This window comes from Cavia porcellus, unplaced genomic scaffold, assembly GCF_034190915.1.
Source record: "Cavia porcellus strain 051 isolate PalLab524CR breed Dunkin Hartley unplaced genomic scaffold, mCavPor4.1 scaffold_17, whole genome shotgun sequence".
NCBI lineage: Eukaryota > Metazoa > Chordata > Mammalia > Rodentia > Caviidae > Cavia > Cavia porcellus.
Window position 1 is genome coordinate 42,019,544 of NW_026947500.1, and position 20,818 is coordinate 42,040,361.

Here is a 20,818-nt window from a genome sequence, read left to right on the forward strand (position 1 = left end):
GACAGGAGCACTGCTCTGGGGGCTGTGAAAGAAAGACAGGCATGCACCCCACTCTTCATCAGGAGTGAGGGTTAGCTCTCAGGAGGGCTTAAAGGGGTTAAAACCCTTGCATCCCTAATAACGTGTGGCCCCTTTGATCCAGTGCTTGCAAAAGACCCCCAAGGCACACACGCATGCATAAACACATGACACTCTCTCCTAGCAATTCTGCTCACTCTTAGGTGTATACCTTCAAGAAACTTGCATAAGAGTGTTCATGACAGCATTTCTTGTAAGAGAAAGAGGAATGAAGGGAGGGAAGAAAGATGGAAGGAAGAGAGGGAGGGAGGAGAGGAAGGAAAAAGAGTGAATGTGGTATATTTGTACCATGGAGTATTATACAGCAGTGAAAGAGAAACAAATTAACACTATGTATGTCTCCGTTTAGAACTCCTCTGCCTGCATAGCTGAAGTTCAAAATTTTAATTTTGAGCAAAAATAGTGTTATGTAATTTAAATACTGCTTTACAGCACTCACAAAATAGGTCTATTGCTCAGAGTTCATATGTACATGTGTTCAAGTCCGTAGGACCTCTTAGGATGAAAACCCGAGGCCAGGATGCCAGTCTTTGAAGTTAAAAGTCACAGAGCAGCCTGAGCTGCAGCTGTCAAGGTTCATTAGATTCTAGTGGCTCAAGAGAGCTTACTGCGTGCTTTTTTTCCCCCTGCATTTTATATGCCTGAAATATTAAGTGAAAGGGAAGAAAAGAGAAACACCAAGCTGCTGACCCTGTTGGAAGTTATTTATTTACCACTGCAATGGTTTGGTTCCAGAGTGTGACACAGGATACATGACTACAATATCTCATGCATCTTTTTGTGCTTCGGTTCATGATGGGCACACACACACACACACACACACACACACACACACACAGAGCAACTGACCACAGGAAATAACAAAGGCGGCAACACATCACAAGGACCAGGTCTCTGTCACATCCCCACTTCCATGTGGCTCCCTTCCACCCAGAAGGAAGTGGCCCCCAAGAGCAGCACTCCTGCCCCCCTCTGCCCACTCTGCCTGGCTTCAGCTAGGGTGGCTTGTCACCTGACCCCCACCAAGAGTCACATCTTCAATCGGAAGAGACAGACACATGCAAGGTCTTGAGGAGCAGGACTCAACAAGTGTGTGTTGGGTTAGTGAAGTCCCCGATGGATGGAGATGGACTCGTCACCCTCCAAGCCCTTGGCCGTCTCTAGGACAGAAGCAGATCCCCCTTAGGGTGACAGCCAGCCTGAAATACTCTCCTGTTTTGTTTCCATCTCTGCTTCATGCCTTTCTTAGAAAATGCTCCTCTGAGAACAAGGTACCCCTTTCAAAAGTGGTCAACTGTCCACACAGACTGAATCACTCGAATTCAAAGGTAAATTGCAAGTGTGTCTGGTACGAGGTAAACTGAGGCAAAGGTTACTGAAATTTTTTGACATGGCAGTCTGACATCTCTGGGTAATTCTGTTTGTTTGTTTTGTCTTTTTGAGACAGGGTCTCACTGTGCAGTTCAGGCTGGCCTGGAGCTCATTTCGTAGCCCAGGCTGCATGGAACTCACAGCGATCCTTCTGCCTCAGCCTCCAGAGTGCTGGAATTACAGGCATGGGTCACCATACACAACCTTCTTCAGTAATTTAAAATTCACCAGCATAGCGTTTTGGTGGGAAAGCATAACAGTTACAGTCTCTTCTTTTGTTAAATCCACTTACACAGAGAACTTAGGCTGTCATTAGGTGAAGGCTGATCCTCAGTGTCACGAATTTCCAGGCCAACTGTTGGAATGGCTGACACCTTTCTCCCTGCCAACTCATCCAGGGCCCTCCCTGTTCTGCCATGCACTGTCCTTTTCTGGTGACAGCCCATCCATCCTGCATTCACTCATTCAGCAAGCCTGGATGGAGCCCCCATGAGACAGCTTTATCCTTAGCGCTTGGAAGCCACCAATGAAGATCCAAATGAGGCCCCTGTAAGGCCTCTGTCAGTTCTGTACTTCCCTGCTAAGTGGGGTGACGGTGACACATAAGATGTCCTATCAGGGGCAACCTTTAGTTGAGATTGTAGAAAACTAAACCTTTGAGATCCAAAGAAGTGAACGGGATGACTTGGGGTGGCGTTGGTATTCTGGACCAGGGGCCCTGTCCAGCACTGCTCAGGTGTCCTCTGCTGGGGCTGTAAGGCAGTGCTCTGATGGATAAGGAAGCAGACTCATGTTTCCCGATGTTTAAGTTTAGAAACCAAACATTTCTAGGGTAGCAGGTGCTGGCCAGATTTCAGGTCACCTAGGAAATACCTGGTTCTCTTTTTGTCAAGCCAACCAAAAAGAGACCAGGCCAGAAGATGAACTCAGAAACATTTCAAGAAACCAAAGACAACACTGCACCTTTGCAAAAACCACTTAGTCCAAGGGCTGCTCAACCTGAAAGATCAAGGTGTGCCATTATCTGAAAGCCTTGCGCATGAAAGAGGGGTTGTATGATTTTTTTTCAATTGTACGGAGTGGGTAGAAGTTGTTTCTAGGAGTTTCCCATTTCTGCATAGAAGGAACAAATAATGACAAAAGATTAGAAAGTCCTTGCTCAGGAGAGGCCAAGAACAGCTGGACTTAAGAACGATGCTCTTCACTCATCCTGGAACCCTCCCTCCCACCGGGGAATGGGGCTGATATTGGAGGGTCCAGAGTTTGGATATGATTAGATGGAAAGAAGTTCAAATACAGAATCCGTGGTTCTGGAATTATTTGAACAGCTCTACAACTTTCTGGGCATTCTCAGCTGCCAATTTGAAGTGCAGGACAGGGACCCCATTTGAAGGTGACCTGCTAGTGGTCTCAGAGTCTGCTTTTAGCTGAGGAATGCCTCAGCTTTTGAACGCTTGTGCACCTGCCATGTCACGCACACAGCCAGGATCCCAGGAGGTGGGTCCCTCTTTACAGATGGCCAAGCTACGGGGTTATGTAGGGTAACGAGAGCAGAATCACAGGTGAGTAGTGCGGTCCCCTCGGTTAGATTTAGTCACAACGGGGACATCCATGTGGGGATAAGGAGGTTGAAAATATTTACTGGTTAAAATGATAAGAACTCCAGAACCCGGGGAGGGAGGAGGTCTGCAAAAGACCTCACTGCCTGGTGAAGCTGTCTTTCCTCTCCACGTTCGTGCAGTCAGATGGCGTAGGCCACGTTTATAACCAGCTTTCTCCAGGAGCGGCTGGAGTGCAGAGAAGGGATCGATCTGTCACACAGGCTCAGTTTGGTAATGCTGGTAGATGTGAGTGACAAGGATGCTCCGAATCCAGCCCAGCGACCCACGGAGCGGGGATCCCGCCTACACTTTGTGGGAGAAGGTTCCTCAAGGGCAAGCTGACTTCAAGATAAAACAATAAAATCCTTCCATAAGAAGCACAAAATGTAATCCAAGAAGAGGAGCTGGAAAAGCACACAGTTCACCATTATGAATTGAATGAAAAACAGAGGCTCCGAGTTTGCACGGAGGACTGAGGTGCCCAGGGCTGGGGCAGCTGCCTCCAGGTGTCGGGGCCCCTCGTGGACGGAGGCTGGAAGCCCACGTGGAGTGTTGCGGACAGGACCTCTCCGGGTCCCACCTCTGCCTTGGAATCTCAGCGCTCACAAGGACAGAGGAGCAGTCTGGCCAGGATCTCTGCTCTGGGATTCCTCAGGGCCCAGGAGCTGGCGGCTGAGTCTCAGCACTCAGGGTCCAGGGCTGCTTGGGTGGGGGTTCGGTTTCATCTCATGCAGACCAGCTCTAATGCTTTGCGTTGATCCAGGATCATTTCATTTCCTTCTCCTCCTCGTCAAAATGCTGATTTTTAGGAAACCATCTTCTTTGCACCCACAAGTCCCTGAATTAAATTCTCTCTGCATTTTACCCCCACCGCACCCTCTGCCTGCAAATCTTGCACAGGTGTGTTTGATAGATGCCTCTTTTCCACAGCACAGAGGAGCAAGCTGCACTCCTCAGTGGGACCCAATGTGATGGCCCATTTCCACACTTACTTTGTTTTTTAGAAACAAGAGTGGGATGAGCAAAGAGGCATGGAGTCCCAGTCTGTCAGAATGAGGATGGGGCAGAGGAGGTTGCACGGGGCAGCTGGGGCTGGAGGAGAGGGCTGTGCCCCAGAAAGGAGCGGTCTCGGTGGCTGGCTACTGGCACAGCTGGTGCCACATGGCAATCTGCCGGCGCGGGTTTTTGAGCATCTCCTCCCAGTGGCTGCGCTCGGAGCCGGAAGCGTGCAGCCCCAGGCTGCAGTGGCCCAGGGTGCAGCTCTGCCCCGCCTCATCCTGGCCCAGCACCTCCAGCTCCACGCTGGAGGCCCGAAGCAGGTCGTCGGGCAGCTCAAACATGATCATCTCGTTCCACACAGGATTAATCTTGTGCTTGGCCCGTTTCGTCTGCTTCTTCTTCAGTTTTTGAGCCTGGTGCTTCAAGGTCACCTTGACGGAGACATCTAGAGGGGGCAGGGGATGAGAGGAAAGAGACAGAAAGACCAAGTGAGCATCTGAGGGCTGATGATGGGCTGTGTTTATACAGAAGCCTCTGCCTCTGTAGAACTTACAGTAACCTATGGAAATTGGGCAACACTGGTTGTGTATCCTTTCTCCAAAATGCTTAGGACCGGAAGTGTTTCAAATTTGGCATTTTTTTTCCTTCAGATTTTGGAATGTATACATATACCTAATGAAATATCTGAGGGATAGAAAACACATCTAAACATGAAGTTCATTTATGTTTCTTACACACACAGCCGGTTAGCGATTTTATACAAGTTTTAAAAATAACTTTGTATATACAACAAAGTTTCCCGCCATGGAATTCCCCACTTGGGCTCAAAAAGTTTCCGGAGTTTGGACTTCGGAGTTTTGGATGAGCGATGCTCGGCCTGTAGCATAACGCTCAAGGCTGGTGGTGGGTTGGCCTATACAGGTGCAGGTCAGAGGTGCAGGGAATCATTGCCACCTTGAGCCCAAGTGACATCCTGGCCCCAGACCAAACCAAGTCCAGCACAATGATTGAGGTGCCATGCACCTCCATTTTCAACTCAAGCTAAAAAAACAAGCCATCTTTTGACTCCCTCCCTCCCACAAAAAGACTCTTCCCAAGTCTTTTTGTGACTTTATCAAACTCTCATCCCATCTGTACTTGCTGTAAGCTTTTCTTGAGAACCCCAGCATCATGTGGAGGGTGAAGGCAGATTGCCTGCCCTGTCCTGGGGCTGGACCAATATTGCTGCTCCCAGAAAAACCCACAAACGGGCCACCAGAGAGACTTTCATAGTTCAGCACCAAATCATTTAGTCAAGGTTCCCCAAGCTAATAGGAAAATAATTGTTACTTTGTATTTATTGCTATAATTATCACCTCTGGGTGGTTAGTTTGTTATTTCAGTACAGATATTTGAGAGACAAAATGCTATGCTGTGATTGTCCTTAATGGAGCTGTAAAGGAACAGAGACAGAGACAGAGACAGAGACACAGAGAGACAGAGAGACAGAGAGAACGGGAAAAAGCACTGAACTCTGGCTGACCTTTTTGGATTTCATTTGCCCAAAACTTTTGTTCCAAGATTCCTCACACAATGGCAGTGCTAACCCAGCCACCTTCCTACTTGGACAGAAGAGCCTGCATTGGTCTCAGGCCTTGGGTCCTGCACCGGAGTCCCCCAAAAGGAACAACCGAGGCGTCCAGAGTGCTGAAAAGAGGCTTATGTGGATAAATGGGGCACAGACTCCCTAAGCTTCTGCCCGGCACCCACATACCTTCTGTGTCACCCACACTCAGCTGGTGCGGGGGTGGCAGTCAGCTAAGGCTGAGAACAGGGAGAGAGGAGCCCGAGGAGGCTGGAGGAGATGGGAGGAAAAGCACTCAGGCTTCCCCACTCAGCACCTGCCCGGAAGCAGGTCCCTGGGAGCAGGACTCCTCGCCGTGGCCAGAGCCTGACCCCTGGCTTCCTGGATCCGTGCGCAGGCTGACAGCTGCCATGGTGGATCTCCTAGGCAGGGAGCCCAGGGAGCACTTTGCTGGACCCACGTGGCGGGGATGGGCTGGAATGACAGTGTGAACTCAAAGGACAGAATGTGGCCTTCAGATGTGGCCGTGACCTTGGGTGGAGGGCGACTCTGTCGTGCCCCTTGCCAACGTCCCCATGACCCGGCACCTGGCTCCGCCCTCTCATCTCACTCACCTTTGCCCAGGAGCTCCTTGGACTGGTTGGAGTGGAGGTTCTTGGCTTTAATCAGCACCACCAGGAGGCGGTTGGCAGCTGGCAGGTAGCTGATGGATAGGAGGACCTCTCCCGTCCCTGCCGATGGCTCCTGAAACAGACGGGGACACACAGCAGGGAGTCGCAGCGGGCGTGGGTTCTGCCCACAAGCATTGCCCAGCCTGGGGTGGCACTGAACTGGTATAAAGGGGCGTCCAGGAGTTGCTCACCCCTGGTTTCTCCCGCTGCAGAGCAGTGGAGTATTATGAGGTGTGGGTATCTGCAGGAGTTTGCTGCTTGCCACAAAATGTGATTTTTCTATGTGTCATATATTCAGACCCAACATACAAGGGATGATCAAAAACATGGTGAGAATTTAAGTAAAAAGGTTTATTACACCCAAAGACGCACTGCATGACTCCTCCCCCCAAATCCTCCCATTGCTTCGAACACAGTTGTCCTGTCCTGTCCTGTCCTTGCCACTTTCTGGAGCAACTCTAGAGAGGTGAATGGTAATGTGTCTTTTACTGTAATAAGTTTCCAGTTTTCAGTCCCATGCAGAACAAGGAGATGACACTCAAGATGCAGGAGGGGCAGAACTCTGGGATCCCCTTGACCCTGTGGTCCCACCTCATCCCTAGCCTCCTGGGGTTCCACTGCAGCACTCTTGGGATCCAGGGCACACAGCCTGAGAATCACTGCATTGACCAATCAGGTTTTTGGAGCATGGAGAGTTGTAATTCATCTCTCTGTTTGAAAATCCAATTTCCTCTGGGGAGCCAGAGTCAATAAAATGCTGGAATAATGCTGAGCAGAGGCTGGCTTGGTCAACGGAGGGCCAAAGGCAACAAGACACTGCAGACACAGGGTGGCAGAAAGTGCCCCAGAGACAAGAGCCTCCGGGCAGCACCGGGACACAACTGTCCCCTGCGCACTTCACAGAGCGTCTCTTCTGTGATGGTCCTGTATGAGTTTGCTTGAATTCAATATGTTCATCAAGGAACAGGAAAACAAGTGAACAAGCAAATAAAAACATGACCGAAAGCTTCTCCCTGGAGCTGGGGGTTTGGAGACCGCCACCCACCTGGCCAGCTGCACGGTGTAGGGGTGGGGAAGGCGGATGACCACGGAAGCTGGTCTCGCCCGATGTCACGGAGTTCAGTCCCGTTCCCGCCTTCTCAGCTTTGTCCTCCTTCCCCCACTACGCAGTGGAGGTGCGTCAGGGAGCACCCCCACCCAGCCGCCCCGGCTAAGTTCACCAAGGTGCCCCGGGCTTCCTTCCATCACGCTGAGCATGAGCATGTGTGGTGACAACTGCTACCCAAGAAAGCGATCTGCCTGCTCCACATAGTGGTTCCCTGTGCAGCAAAAAGAGACTCATCCATGCAGCAGGCGTGCAAAAGGCTGCTACTATGTTTCAGGTGCTGCAATGAACAACCCATAGTGGCCACGGAGTTTGCAGTGGGGTGGGGTGGGGGTGACAGACAGGAAGTGATTGCATGGGTGGTTCAGCGCTATGAGGAAATACAGATGGCAGAGATCAAATGAGAAAATGCATTTAACAAGTCCTCATGAAAGATTGTAAATTATCATGACAGCTGTCAAAATTACAGTGATTATTAATAACCCAGAGCAAGGTTTGGTAATGCTGAGGGTGCAGACTCCGAAAGCTGGGTCTGAGTTTCATAGCTGTGTGATATGGCAAATAACTTAAATTTTTGAGGCTCAATTTTTCCATCTGTAAAATGGGACTACTATTATCTCTCTCTTATGGGGTTGTTGTAAAAATTAAACTGAGTTCATAAGCAAAGGTTCAGATCAAAGCCCAGTGTGTCCTGGGCTCTATGGCACTGTCAGCTTGGATTGTCACCATTAGTTGTGGAAAGGTCATTGCCACTTCTTGAGCACTGGTTCTGGGTCCATAGGAGCTTTGCGAATGAAACTGGATGAAGCAGCGGCCGGCCCTCTGCCCAGGCTCACTTGGCCATGGGTCACACCTTCCACACAGGAAAAACGTCTCTAGTTAAGATGCCAGTGACTCGGCCAGCCACAAGTGATTCATCTATGAAAAACTAGTTTTAGACCTTCAAGGAACCTTGAGGAATCTGAGTGACAGCAACTACTGTTTATTAAACATTTACTATGTGCTCAATGTAGTTACACCATCGCTCCCGGGGCTGGAAGTTCCTTGTGTACCCCAGCTCCTGGCACACAGTAGGCACCAAATAAATGTCAAAAAAATAATAAAACTGTTCACAGGTGAGACACCCCACTTAACCTTGACAGTGACCCTCAGAAGATAAGGATCTCATTCCTCTCAGGCACAGCCACCTGCACTGGGAAGGGAAGGGAGGCTGGTCAGAAACGGAAGCCTGAGTCCTAAATTCATGGCTGCTGGCTGCCCAGGTGGACACACCCAGCCTCTCATTTCGCAGAAAAGGAACCAAGGTCTGGGCACAAGTGCCTGGCACCCAGCAGGGTGGCAGCAGAGCCGGAATGGGCACCTGCCTCCTGCCTCGAGGTCCTGTGTCAGGGGTCCATGGTTGGCGCTGTCTGTAGCTGTGGGGTGACGGCCGCAGGCTTCTGCTTCCCTAGCCTGGGGTGGGGGTGGGGCCCCTGTCTCTGCACCTTAGTGCCGTGGGCTGGCATCTGCCCCTTGGCATCCTGGCTGCTTCCTCACCCCTCCTTCTCTGTGGCTCTCAATGAATCACTCCAGGCTGTTCTCAGAGTGAGTCTCACTGTGGGGCCGGGTGACGCACAAGCCACTTTTGGCTGAGTGTCTTTGGCTAGAACTAGGGCACTGCCCATGCCTCTCTTAACCCCTTCTGGCCCAGAGAAGTGAACCCCTGGGGCCCCACAGCTGCAGGCTCCCCCAGCCAGGGTTAAATCAGCCTGTGCCCTTTACCAAGATTGGGGGGGCGTCCCTGGCTAGCTGGAGGGTCTCTCTGCCTGGCATTCCCAAGGGAAGTGGATGTTGGGGAGAGCTGCAGAGGGGTGAGCATCAGCAGCTGTGGCTGTGGTAATGGGGCTCCACTGCAGTTTGGACTGCGTCCCCTGGAGACAGTATTTGCAGAATGAATGAATAATATTGCTCTTCAAGGCAGAGAGATCAAAGCCAGGGAGGTGCCTGGGACTGGTCAGCCCTTCGAGGGTTGTAACAGAGCCTCAAGGCTCAGCAAGGAGGGGAGGAGGGGCTCTGCATCTCGGGAGGAAGCTGGTCCCCCGTCTGTTCCACCCGAGCCCGGCTCACACGCTAATTACCAAGATGCTGTGGAACCATCTCGCTGCATGCAGCAGTGGCTGTGATTATTTTATCCATTTTCCCTGCCTGAGCAAAAAGGGGAAAATGAGGCAAGGAAGAAAGGCTGGCTGGGGGGGCAGGTGGGGAGCGGCACCATTCTTGCCCTTGAGCGCTGAGTATCTGTTAGGAAAGGCTCCTGAGACCTGCACCTGTTGTTTGCCAGGTGCAAGCGTGTGGCGGGATGAGACAGCAGGGTTCAGAGTCCAATCACCGGCCTCCAGGCTGCGCTGTCGGTGTCCGGGTTGGTGACCATGCAGGTCCCTCAGTGACAGCAAGCGTCAGGTCACAAATGGGACCATCACAGAGTCTCTCTCTCCCTGGTGGATTTGGAAAGTAGTTGGAAGAACTCAGGCTGTCCTAATGATGGCTGCTGATGTATGGGAGGACTCAGAAATAGCAGTGTTAGGGATTAAGAACTGGGGGTCAACTTAACACCAGCTGGATTACGTCAGCATGGTGTTGGGCAAAGATGCTCCACCTGAGGAAAGTTACCAGCATAAATAGGTGGAGAGGGGGAGGTGCTGAGGGTTGAGGCGTTAAGCAGGCCAAGGTGACAAGGAGTGGATTGTAGTGGTTGATTGATTGTGTCAACTTGAGATAGTTAGAAGCTAACTAAATGGGTTTAGCAACTCTACACCCAAGGATGTAGAAGAAGACCCACCCCAGGGTGGGTCATCACCTCGAGGTATAAAAGGGGAGGAGGAAGGACGAATCCATTCCATTCTTGGGAGAAGCTCCAGTGTTCGCCTTTGGTTTGGATCTCGCCTCCTGGCTTCCAGTGTAGGCTCTTCACCTTTCATCACAGAGCCTTCGGCCTTCTGTCGCAGACCCATCAGCCTGCTGATGTGGACTTGCACAAGACACTAGGGTGAACTCCAAACCTTAGATTAAATCCTTAGGCTTCCAGTGCGTAGACACCCTCTGCACGCTTCCTCATCGGACTCTGTGACTATTGTAAGCCAATCTTGTTTCTGTATATCCTGGGTTATATCTGTTCTCTCTAGTAAAACCCTGACCAATACAAGCAGCCTGAGCCCACAGTGATAACACATCTACAAGCTCAGCCCTCTGGGAGGCTGAGGCAGGAGGGTCACGAGTTCAAACCTGGCTTGGGCGACTTTGAGATACAGTCTCAAAAATTAAAAAATAAATTAGACCGGGCTGGGAAAGTAGCTCAGTGTGAAATTTGGGTTCAATCTCCAGTACTGTAAAAAAAAAAAAGAAAAGGAGGCAGGAAGACAGGAAGACAGGAAGACGGGAAGAGAGGAAGGAGGGAAGGAAAAAGGAAGGGAGAGAGGCAGGTGCCTGGTTAGCAGTCTTACTGCTGCAGCACAGGGGACGCGAACAATCTAGAAGGCGCCAGACAGGAAATGTGTACAGTGCTGTGGGCCATGCGGTCTGTGCACCAGGCCTTCTAGAACTTTCTTTTGCAGCATTTTGGTTCAGTCCACAGAATCCCACATGTCAGAAGTCACTATCGCCATCACTGGTCAGATGGTTTATCGCTGTAGCCTGCACTTTCTGTGAGTGGGGAGCACTGCCTCCCCCACCCCTGGTCCACATCTTCCTGCAGTGCCTGACACATAGTAGGTACACACAGAGGGTGAGTGGAATTCAACACGGATGCTAGCTGCATGTGGTGGGGCATACCTCTAATTCCAGCACTGAGACAGGAGGGTTACCACGAGTTCAAGGCCAGACTAAGCTACCTAGTGAGCTCAAGGCCTGCCTGGATTATACAGTGAGATTCTATCTCAAAAAAACCAAAAAAATACAGCCAAAAAAGGATGGATGGTACTGCTGTTGCATGTGACCAACGGACACCCAGGGAGCTTTGCGTGAAGATGAGAGGGGGTATCTCTGGTAGGCAACGAACACTGGCCAAATGAACCCCAGCAATTCTGAGTCCCAGGCCACAAGTCTGCTCCAGCTGCAGCCCTGTCCAAGGCCTCTCTGCACCTCTCCTCCCAACGTGACGGTCTCCAGGTGTGCTCTGTCCACTCTGGCCCAGCCTTCTGCCCCAACGCTCGATGGTCAGCCTCTCCCTATCCCTGTGAGACGGCCCCTACCTTCACCGCAGTCTTCAGCTCGCCCCACTGGGCAGCTCCCAGGGGCACAGTCACCCCATCCAGGCCCAGGTGGAGCTCCCCAGCCACGCTGTGGCGGGAGAAGCGATCACAGGTCCTGAGGGTGAGCGTCAGAGTGGCCGTGGGCAGCTCCTCCTCCGCCAGGGGCAGCACCAGGCCCTCCTCCCAGGATGTGTGTAGCTGCCGCCTCTTCAGAGCCGTCTGCGCCTCCACAGATCCTGTCCTGATCGCCACACTTCCCTGCACATAGCAGTCACAGCCACCATCCTGGTCACTGGTCAGAGCTGTGGGAAAAAACACACGCTTTCTGAGGACCGAGAGAAGGAAGCATGTTCCTCATGAGGGCTGTGGAAGCCAGCTTCAAGGGCGTGACCTTGGGCATATGCAGAACCCCAGGCCGAGCACCCAGGCACAGTGTCATCCCTGGCACAAGACATAAACAGGAGCTCGTGGAGGAGTGAGGTCAGTACAGCTCAGCACTGTGGGTCCTCTTGAAGAGCACTGACCGGAATAACACTTCCCAGAGCCCTTCTGTGGTCAGGAGTCTGAGATCTCCCCAAGGCCCAGGGTCCCCCCTTTAATCAGGGTTATTACTCATGCTGTGATTCATTCAGTCCTTAAGTTAAATATTTACCCCTTGGGATGTGACTCATCTGGCTGCTCCCTCATAGATCCTGTTTTCCAATTGGAACCCTGGTGTTTTAATGCGTCACAATGTGCATTGTATTAGTCAGCTTCCTGTCACTATAACAAATGCCCGAGACAGATCAAGTTAAATAGAGGAAAGGTCTGTTTGGCTCACAGTTTTGAAAGTTCCACCCACGGTCTATTGGCGTCATCATCTGTGGTCCTCAGTGAGGCAGCACATCATGGCCAATGAAAAACCAGGAGCAAGAGGAAGAGACCCGTGTCCCATTGCCCCCTTTATGAGCTAGAGAACTTCCACCAGGCTCCCATCCTAAAGGGTCCACCTGCGCCCATCAGTGCCACCCAGGGAAGCCTGCCTTTGCCGCAGGGGCCTCTGATGAACACTTAAGACTCAAATCCTAGCATTCCCTGAACCTCTGTGTGCTTTCTCAGTGTGCTGCTTTATATCCTTGAATCAGAGTATTTTTAATGGTCACCATGTGGATTTACCCAGAATTCCCCTCTGTGGTACTTTGGTAACTGGCTTCTCAGTGAGAATTTGGGAAGCGGGAGCTGGTATTTCTCAGGGAGAGAAGCTGGAGAACCAGCGCTGCTGTCGGGATGGATGGAACTCCCTGCTGAGGGTCAGGGGCTGCCCTGTCCTGTCTCGGTCACCAGTCAATTGGAGCGATCTTGGACCAGCCACAGGAGCTGCTAGACTTCAGGCTCCTGGTCTGTAAAACGGCACTATCGTGAGGACCACATAGAATAAAATATATGGAATTGCTTAAAAAATTTAAAAGACAGCAAAAAGGAAAACCACTCAAAAAAGAGAGAGAAAAAAAATTAGGGGCCAGGGATGTAGCTCAGTGGTAAAGTGCATGCCTAGCTGGCTTCAATCCCCAGTACCACAAACAAAACAAAAACTGTCATGGTGTTCCCCAAAGGCTCTGTCTCAGGCTGATGGCCTTGATGGGTGGAGGCGGGACCTTTAAGAGGCGGGGCCTCGAGGGAGGAAGTTGAGTCATTGTGGGTGTGGCCTTGAATGGGACAGGAGATGCTGGGTTTTTTCTTTCTTTGCTTCCTGGCCTCCCTTACCCTGCACTCCTGCTGTGACCTTCTGCCTTGATGGTGACCCAAAGCAAGAGGACAAAATGACCATTAGCCAAAATAAACCTTCCCTCCCTTTAAATTGATTTTTTTCAGGTATTTTATCACACCAACAGAAAGCCAGTCAACACAAAAACAAAGGATAATTTATCACAGAAGCCCAGTTTATCTGGCTTCACTTCTGGTTCTGATTCCTTTGCAAAGTCTTAGCTTTGTTTACTGATGGTAAAGTGCATTATCAGGAGAGGGACAACGGGCACATCCTAACCCCTCAGAAAGACTGTCGGGTTCTCAGATTGTGGAAACTTTTCTGACTGTTCTGAAGACCCTCGGTGTGTACCACAAACCCTGTCCATTGTCAAAGCACCTACGGCAGAAGCCATTAATGTTTACCCCAAAACTCCTCTTTTACTTGGGCAGCCCACTAGGCCACATTTCCCAGGTTCCTTTGCAGTGAGACGTAGTCATGTGACTGGGTTCTGGCCAATGTGATGTAAGCAGAAATGATACAGGCCGTGTCCATGTAAACATGGCTATTGCACCCCCTTCTGGTTCTTGTGCTCCTTATACCCACTACACAGAGCTGAGAAGGAGGCCCCGCCCGGATCATGGAGCCTCAGAGGGGAGGACAGGTCCTTGATGTGGAGGAAAGATGTCTACCAACCAGGAACCCCCACTTTGGATTACCAAAAACAGAAGGAAAATCTCTGTACTGAGGACCGTGCTTTGGGGCTGTCTGTTGGGGTGCTAACCCCTGCTCCCCCAGATGCAGGCCCTCCCATCCCGCCTGCAGTACCTTCCAGACGAGTCACAAAGAGTTCAGCCTTCTGCCGGTCATAGTCCAGGCAGTAGTGCAGTTTGGGGGCCTGGTTCCAGCTGGCGGCCTTCTCTGGGTTCCAGGTCTCCATGACACAGACATCCTCCACCACACCTGCGAGAGGCAAAGCTGTCAGCGCCACTGCCACCCCGGTGTCCTATTCACCGGCCACATCTTCCTCACCTCTACCACCTAAGCCGTGAGTCCAAATGCAAAGTTTCTGAAAATCCCTATGGTAGTCACACAAAGGTCACACCAGAGGTCATAAGCACTGCACTTCAAGGGACATCATATTCCAGTGGCCGAGACATGGGCTGCAGCGTCAGGCCTGAGCTCCTGTGCAATAACTGTGTGACCTTGGACAAGTTACTTGACCTCTCTGAGCCTCAGAGTTCTCATCTTTAAAGCCCCTTTTCCCCAAAGTTATTGTGAACAGTAAATGAAATAAGGCAGGGGACATTCTTAACTTGAAGCCTGGTCCACAGGCTCTTTCTTTTGGGGAAGAAAACTGTCACACCTGTGTGATTCTGGTGACTGTACTGTAGGCAAATCTCAGCCAGCTTCACTCCACCGACAACGCCACAGAGCTCCTGCTTCCAGGAACAAAGGGCTGGAGACACAAACATAAGGTAGGAATTGGAAGAACCCAGTGGCTGCTGCCGATACCTTTTGAAGCAAAACAGAACTGAATTTTCGATGCTCAGGACCAATTCAGAGACTAGAAATAGAGGCGGCTGTTAATTTCTAAAGTGGTTCATTATTAGGTCCTGCAGATAGTAACAAATGTCCCCAGGGCATCTAAGAAAAGGACCAGGAAGTGACCAATGTGTAAATTGAGATGGATGGATGCCAAAGGCTAACTTGGCTTCCAGGACCATCCCACAGGTGACTGCAGCAGTGATGGCCTTGGGAGGGGTTCAGGGGCACCCAGAGCCCTCAGCTCTTAGGTCGTCTCAGCTCCACTTACCTGAGATCTGTGTGTGTGTGTGTGTGTGTGTGTGTGTGTGTGGTACAGGGAAATGAACCCAGCACCTTTGCACTGAGCTGCATCCTCAGCCCTTTACCCTACTTTTTTCTTTTGGTGCAGGGTCTTCCTAAGTCACTAAATGGCCCGGGGCTGATTTTTTCCTGTCTTCCCCCTGCCTCAGCCTCCTAGAAGGCTGGGGTCACTGGTGTGCACCATCACACTTGGCTGAATGGATCCATTCTAAATCGACCTAAAGTGTAGATGGGAAAACCTGGAGGTTCAAAGCCCCCCAGATTCCTTCCTCCGGGCTGCAGGTGCCACACACACATGCTCCCATGCCAGCCTGGTCCCTGGGCTCCCGGTCTGGAGCCCCGTCCATTGGGGAGTGTGGGTACAGGAGAATCCAGGCCAGGCAATGCTTTGAGGTGAAGTCAAGGTCAAAGTCATGGGCTGCTTCTGTCTTCCCCTCTTCAAACAAAGCCCAGACCTCAAAACACTGTGTCTGCTCCCTGGCTTTGTTTCCCACTCCTAAAAAGCTTCCACGGTCTTTTGAATCAGGGACCACATCTGCCTGCTGTGTCACCCCACGCCCCGCCTGGCACTGTCCACCTGTGGACGCTGCTCTGCCCACTCTGATGCCAATGGAAAGGACAATCAAACAGTAACGTAAAGTGTAGGTTTTGGTTATGTGCCAGGCCCTGAACTGAACATGTAAAGCCATAATTTTATTCACATTTTTCCACAAGCCTGACAGGATGGTGATGGGATGATCCCATTTTATAGATGAGGAGACTGAGGCTCAGAAAGGTTAGCAGCATGACTGATGCTATGCGGCAAGTGTAGCCTGCAGTTTAATTACTATGCTTTATTCTTTCTCCATAGCTGCATTCCCTGACTGGAAAGGGACGTCCCTTTCAACTGCATGTGGCCAGGTCACACAAATCATCACAGTGATGTGGACAGCCCCATCCTGCGTTGGCCCCCCAGGCAGAGGAGACCCCTACCGTTCTGGGGAAGGATGAACAGCTCCTCTGTGACCTGCCTCTTGAGGCGACTGTCGTTCGGGGGCTGAGGGCTGGCGGGCGCAGCAGGCTCCTCCGTGGTGCCCAGTGTGTAGTCCGCGTAGTTGATGACCTCCGGAGCTGTCACAGCCGGCCTGGGGCCGTAGATGTCCGGGAATTTGACGAGAGCGCGGGGCTGCACGGGCTCCGTGGATTTCTTCACATTGAACTGCAAACACAAATCAGCTGGCTAGGGGGCGTCCTGCTGATTCCTACCCAGGGGCGCAAAGGTGTGACCTGACCTTTCACCTGAGGCTGAGCCCGGCGAGGTGTGGTTCTGTTGTGTTCCAAAAGGGAAGAGAAAAGGCCTCCTCCCAGCCCAGCAGCACACAGGGCCACGAGCCACTGCGGGGCCCATGGAGATGTGGCCTCAGTCATCCATCCCTGCCCTCTCCATCTGGGTGGCCACCACTCACCACTCGGCTCTTGTCCCCTGTCTCTGCCTTCTCTTATTCTTCCCCTCCCTTCTCCACCCAGGGCTCAGACAGGCCAGTTGCTGCCACTACCCTGGGACAAGTCCAGACTTCTTGTGGTGGCCTGCAGAGGGTTGCCCAGCCTGGCCCTGGTCATCCCGGAGGTTACCCCAAATCTGTCTGCCTTGGATCTTGAGGGTGAGCTAGAGCTGGAAGACCAGGAGTGTGGAAGGCAGAGGGAGGGGTGGGAGAAGGGCTCCAGACAGAAGGACAGGATAGAAGCACGCTCACGTCTGTGGCCTTTATGTTTCCCAAAGTCACATCCACCTCTGCTGTCAGCTAAACCGGAGTTACATGTATTGTACTATGAGATGCGATTACATACAAGGTGAACATGCAAATTAAAAGACACATGGCCATGGATGCCCCTCGGAGTCCCCCACCACTCTGAACACACTGATCCCATCATGTCTGCAGCTTTCTGAAGCAGCTCTGGAAATCCTCTTTCGTGAGGGTCTTTGGTTGTGTTGTGGCAGCTGCCTGGATGTCCTGAATTGATGGATGATATTTCCCTTTCATGATGACTTTGACTTTGTGGGAAGAGGCAGAAGATACCCCGGGTCAGGTCTAGCGAATAAAGTAGATGAGGACACGGTTTTTGCCAGCCTGCCCGCCTGTGGGCTGGCACTCAAGCAGCCTTCACTGTGTTTTCCTGACTCTTATTTTATCTCGTCTTACAACGATGCTCACGAAGGAGCACTTATGGAGCTGCTTCAGAGAGTGTCAAGGTTCATGGGACAAGAGTGCGTGCGTGTGTGTGTGTGTGTGTGTGTGTGTGTGTGTGTGTGTGTGTGTGTGCTGGAAGCCAGGGGGAATTGGCCAGGTATCTTTTGCTGAAAGGCATTTATAAACTGAAACATTTGCTGTGTACTTTGATCGCTCCCCACATTTCACAGGCAGGACACAGGCCCAGGAGCTCACTGTCAGGCAGCTGATGAACTGGAATGGATAATTGCACCTTTGAATATTTTGACTTCAAATTTCACGTCATTTTCGATATGCTGCAGTCGCTTCTCAAAGCGGGGAAATCCCAGCTGCTCGCTAGAGCGGCTCTCTAAGCCCTGATGGCGGTGTTCCGGGTCTGGCCACATCCAGCAGCTAACTCCCTGGTTTCTCCACACCTTCCACATGCATCTTAAAAGAGCTCAGTACTGTCGAAGCAGAGCAGAGGTTGGGGAGTCCAGGGAGTGAATTAGAGGTGAAGGGCAAGCATGCCCGGGAGGCAGGAGGGGGAGACCTGGCCCAGCAGAGGCCTCCCGCAGTGAGTGGGGCGGGAAAGACTCCACACCGGGTATCCTCTGTCTACACGGCCCCACGCCAGGGAAAGATAAACGAGTCAGGAAGGTTTCCAGGGGGGCCCAGAATCCCAAAGTTAGGGAGCAGGCACCCAGCTGTGCCCGTCCAGCCCAGCAACAGACCCCTCTGAGGAGCCTCTCAGATTCTCCCTGGACCTTGGGTCACAGGCTCTGCCCACTGTGGCCACCTCTGCACCTGTCGGAGTCGGATGGGCACAGCGCTGCCTTCTATCGGGGGCTTCTCTGTGGTTGCTGGGATGAGACAGAGCAGGGCCACTGTCCACCAGCAAACTAACCAGATGTGCTGAGAGTCAATATCTGAACCACCCGATTTGGAAATGGATAAATGACCTGAGCAGATGCTCTCCAAAGAAGATCTACAAAGGGTCGCCCAGTGCGTGAAAAGTCACTCAGCTTCCCTGATAGGAAACTGCAGTCAGACTGTGGCAGGAGTCACCACACACCCACTGGGGTGGCTGCTGTCAAAAAAGCCAGAAAATACCAGGTGTAGCGGTGCACGCTTACAACCCAGCACTCCGGGGAGCTGAGATGGGAGGACCGAATATTCGAGTCCAGCCTGGGTAACTCAGTGACACACTGGCTCAAAATAAAACACACAAAAGGACCGAGATGTAGCTCAGTGCAAAGGCGCTGGTTCAACACCTAACAACGAAACGTAAAATAGAAAATGAGAAATGTTGTGAGAATACAGAAAAATTAGCAAGCTGTGCACTGTTGGGAATTTCAGTGTCACAACTGCTGTGGAAAACAGATGACTCTCCCTCAAATAACTTACTATGGCATTACCATATCCATAAGCACGTACCCCAAGGAATTGGAAGCAGGGGTGTCAAAGAGTTACTTGCATACCCAAGTTCACAGGGGCATTATGCACAATAGTTACAGCATGGAGGTGACCCCCATGCCCACCAATAGATGAATGGACAAGATGGGCTACACGTTGGAATATTATTTAGCCTTGAAAAAGGTGATTCTGACATACGCTACCCCACAGGTGACATTAACTAGAGGACAGTGCCTGAAAGAAGCCAGCCGTGACAAGCTGCCTACTGTATAATCCCGCTTACCCCACACAGGATCCCTGAGTGACCACCGTCAGAGTGGAAAGTGGAGCAGAGGTTGCCAGGGGCTGGAAAGGAAGGGAAGTGGAGAGGTGGGGTTTAGTGAGCACAATTCCTGCTTTACAGCGTGAAAAGCACTATGGAGATTAACGGTGGGGATGTTTGGATGCCATTATGAAGTACCTTAAGCTGGTAAATTCATTATGTGTGTTTCCTACAATTAAAAACGTGAAAAACTAAAAGCCGAAAAACTCTTCAGGGAGGAGTTCATCTGTCCGTGCAGGAAGCAGGCAGTGAGCTCCTCTCCCTCCTCTGTATCGCTCTTCCCCACAGAGCCCTTGAGTGAAGGGGGACCCTGGAGACCGGGTTGTCCCCTAATGGCACTGGGTGGCTCCGCACTGTGCCCAGCACTTGCCCCTGCTTCCTAAGAGCAGTCCAGGCTAAGACAGATGGCCAGGGCAGGGGAGAGGTGGACCCACACTGTCATCTGATGAGCAAATATTTATCAAGCCTTATTGCAGGGCAGGTCCTAGGTGAGTGCTAGGAGCACAAGCGTGGTGAACCAGACAGATGCTGTCTCTTACGGGGCTTCTGCCGGGAAAGCAGAAATTAATTATGTAGTTAATGATCTGTAAACAAACTTGTAGCCCTACCGTGACATGATTAACTTTTCATCTAAAGGCTGTTTATTAACTTCAGGACTCGTGCTGGGACATCCTTCTTAAATTACAGCACCGGGGAAATGCAAGTGGCGGAGTATCCCAGCTGGGGGTGGAAATCACAGCTTTGCCCTTGAACTTGAACTTGGAGGAGAAGCGAGAGTTTTGGGCAGAGTCCTGAGGAAGGGACCCGTGGGATTCCATAACTCTGGGCTCTAATAGTGCTGACTACGCACAGTAAATGTGTGTGAGAGTTTGAGTCTGAACTGTGGCTTGCTGGTCAGGTGGTCAGGCCAGCATGTGAGACAGCTTGGTTGGACCTCAAGTGCCGTCAGGCGCCTGCTGTGTGATCTTGGACCCGTTCATCAACCTCCCTGTGCCTGGTTTCTCCACCTGTACAACTGGGATTCTGGTAACAGGATCTATGTCCTGGGCTGACTGAGGGTGAGAGAAGGTGGCCAAGGAGAGGCACTGGAACACAGAGCTGGGCACAGCAAACCCCTATAAGCACCAGCCAGATTTGTTTAACCCTGAAGCTTTGATTGGTGGTGTGCAAAATGAGTGGCTAGGACACAGGCTTGAGCAGTGGGGAGGTAGAACCTGTCCCGAGGAGCCCTGAGATGACACAGCTGCAACCAGTGCCTTGCAGCTAGGAAGACTCCATGCTCGACCTGAACAGGTTCTAGTGCATAATGTCATTTTAAGCAACTAAGTTTAGGCTTATTTGTTACGCAGCAATAGCTAACAAATACAGTTGCTTGTGAGCATTATCCATGAAGGTATTAAAAAATACAGACACAAATGTGCAACAGTACACCCAGTAGAATGACTACAATTCAAAATGTTGACAATAAACAGTGTTGGCATAGATAGGAAACATGGAAATGTTTGTCTGTTGTTGGTGGGAGGGAAAATGGCGGGCTGATTTGACCAAAAAGTGTTTTAAGAATTAAATATATAACTGTACTATGACCCAGGAATCCTACTGTGACTGCTAAACTGAACTGTCAATTTTATTGGCTTAACAGATGAGTAATGCACACTTGTAAATGTGTCTGGGTGGGCCACGGAAGCTGTCTAATCCCCGGCTCCTT

General features: G+C 51.3%; 1 protein-coding gene across 1 annotated transcript in view; it reads right to left on the reverse strand.

The window, feature by feature from the left end:
* Positions 1 to 764: 764 nt before the first annotated feature.
* The window catches only part of Syt13 (synaptotagmin 13), a 37,702-nt gene continuing 17,648 nt past the window's right edge, over positions 765 to 20,818 (reverse strand). The window contains exons 2-6 of the mRNA XM_063227816.1: positions 16,159 to 16,384; positions 14,167 to 14,301; positions 11,616 to 11,917; positions 6,228 to 6,357; positions 765 to 4,494 (exon numbers count right to left, since the gene is read on the reverse strand). Of these exons, the coding sequence (XP_063083886.1) occupies positions 4,190 to 4,494; positions 6,228 to 6,357; positions 11,616 to 11,917; positions 14,167 to 14,301; positions 16,159 to 16,384 (1,098 nt within the window). The 3' untranslated portion in view covers positions 765 to 4,189. The remainder of the gene's footprint in view (positions 4,495 to 6,227; positions 6,358 to 11,615; positions 11,918 to 14,166; positions 14,302 to 16,158; positions 16,385 to 20,818) is intronic.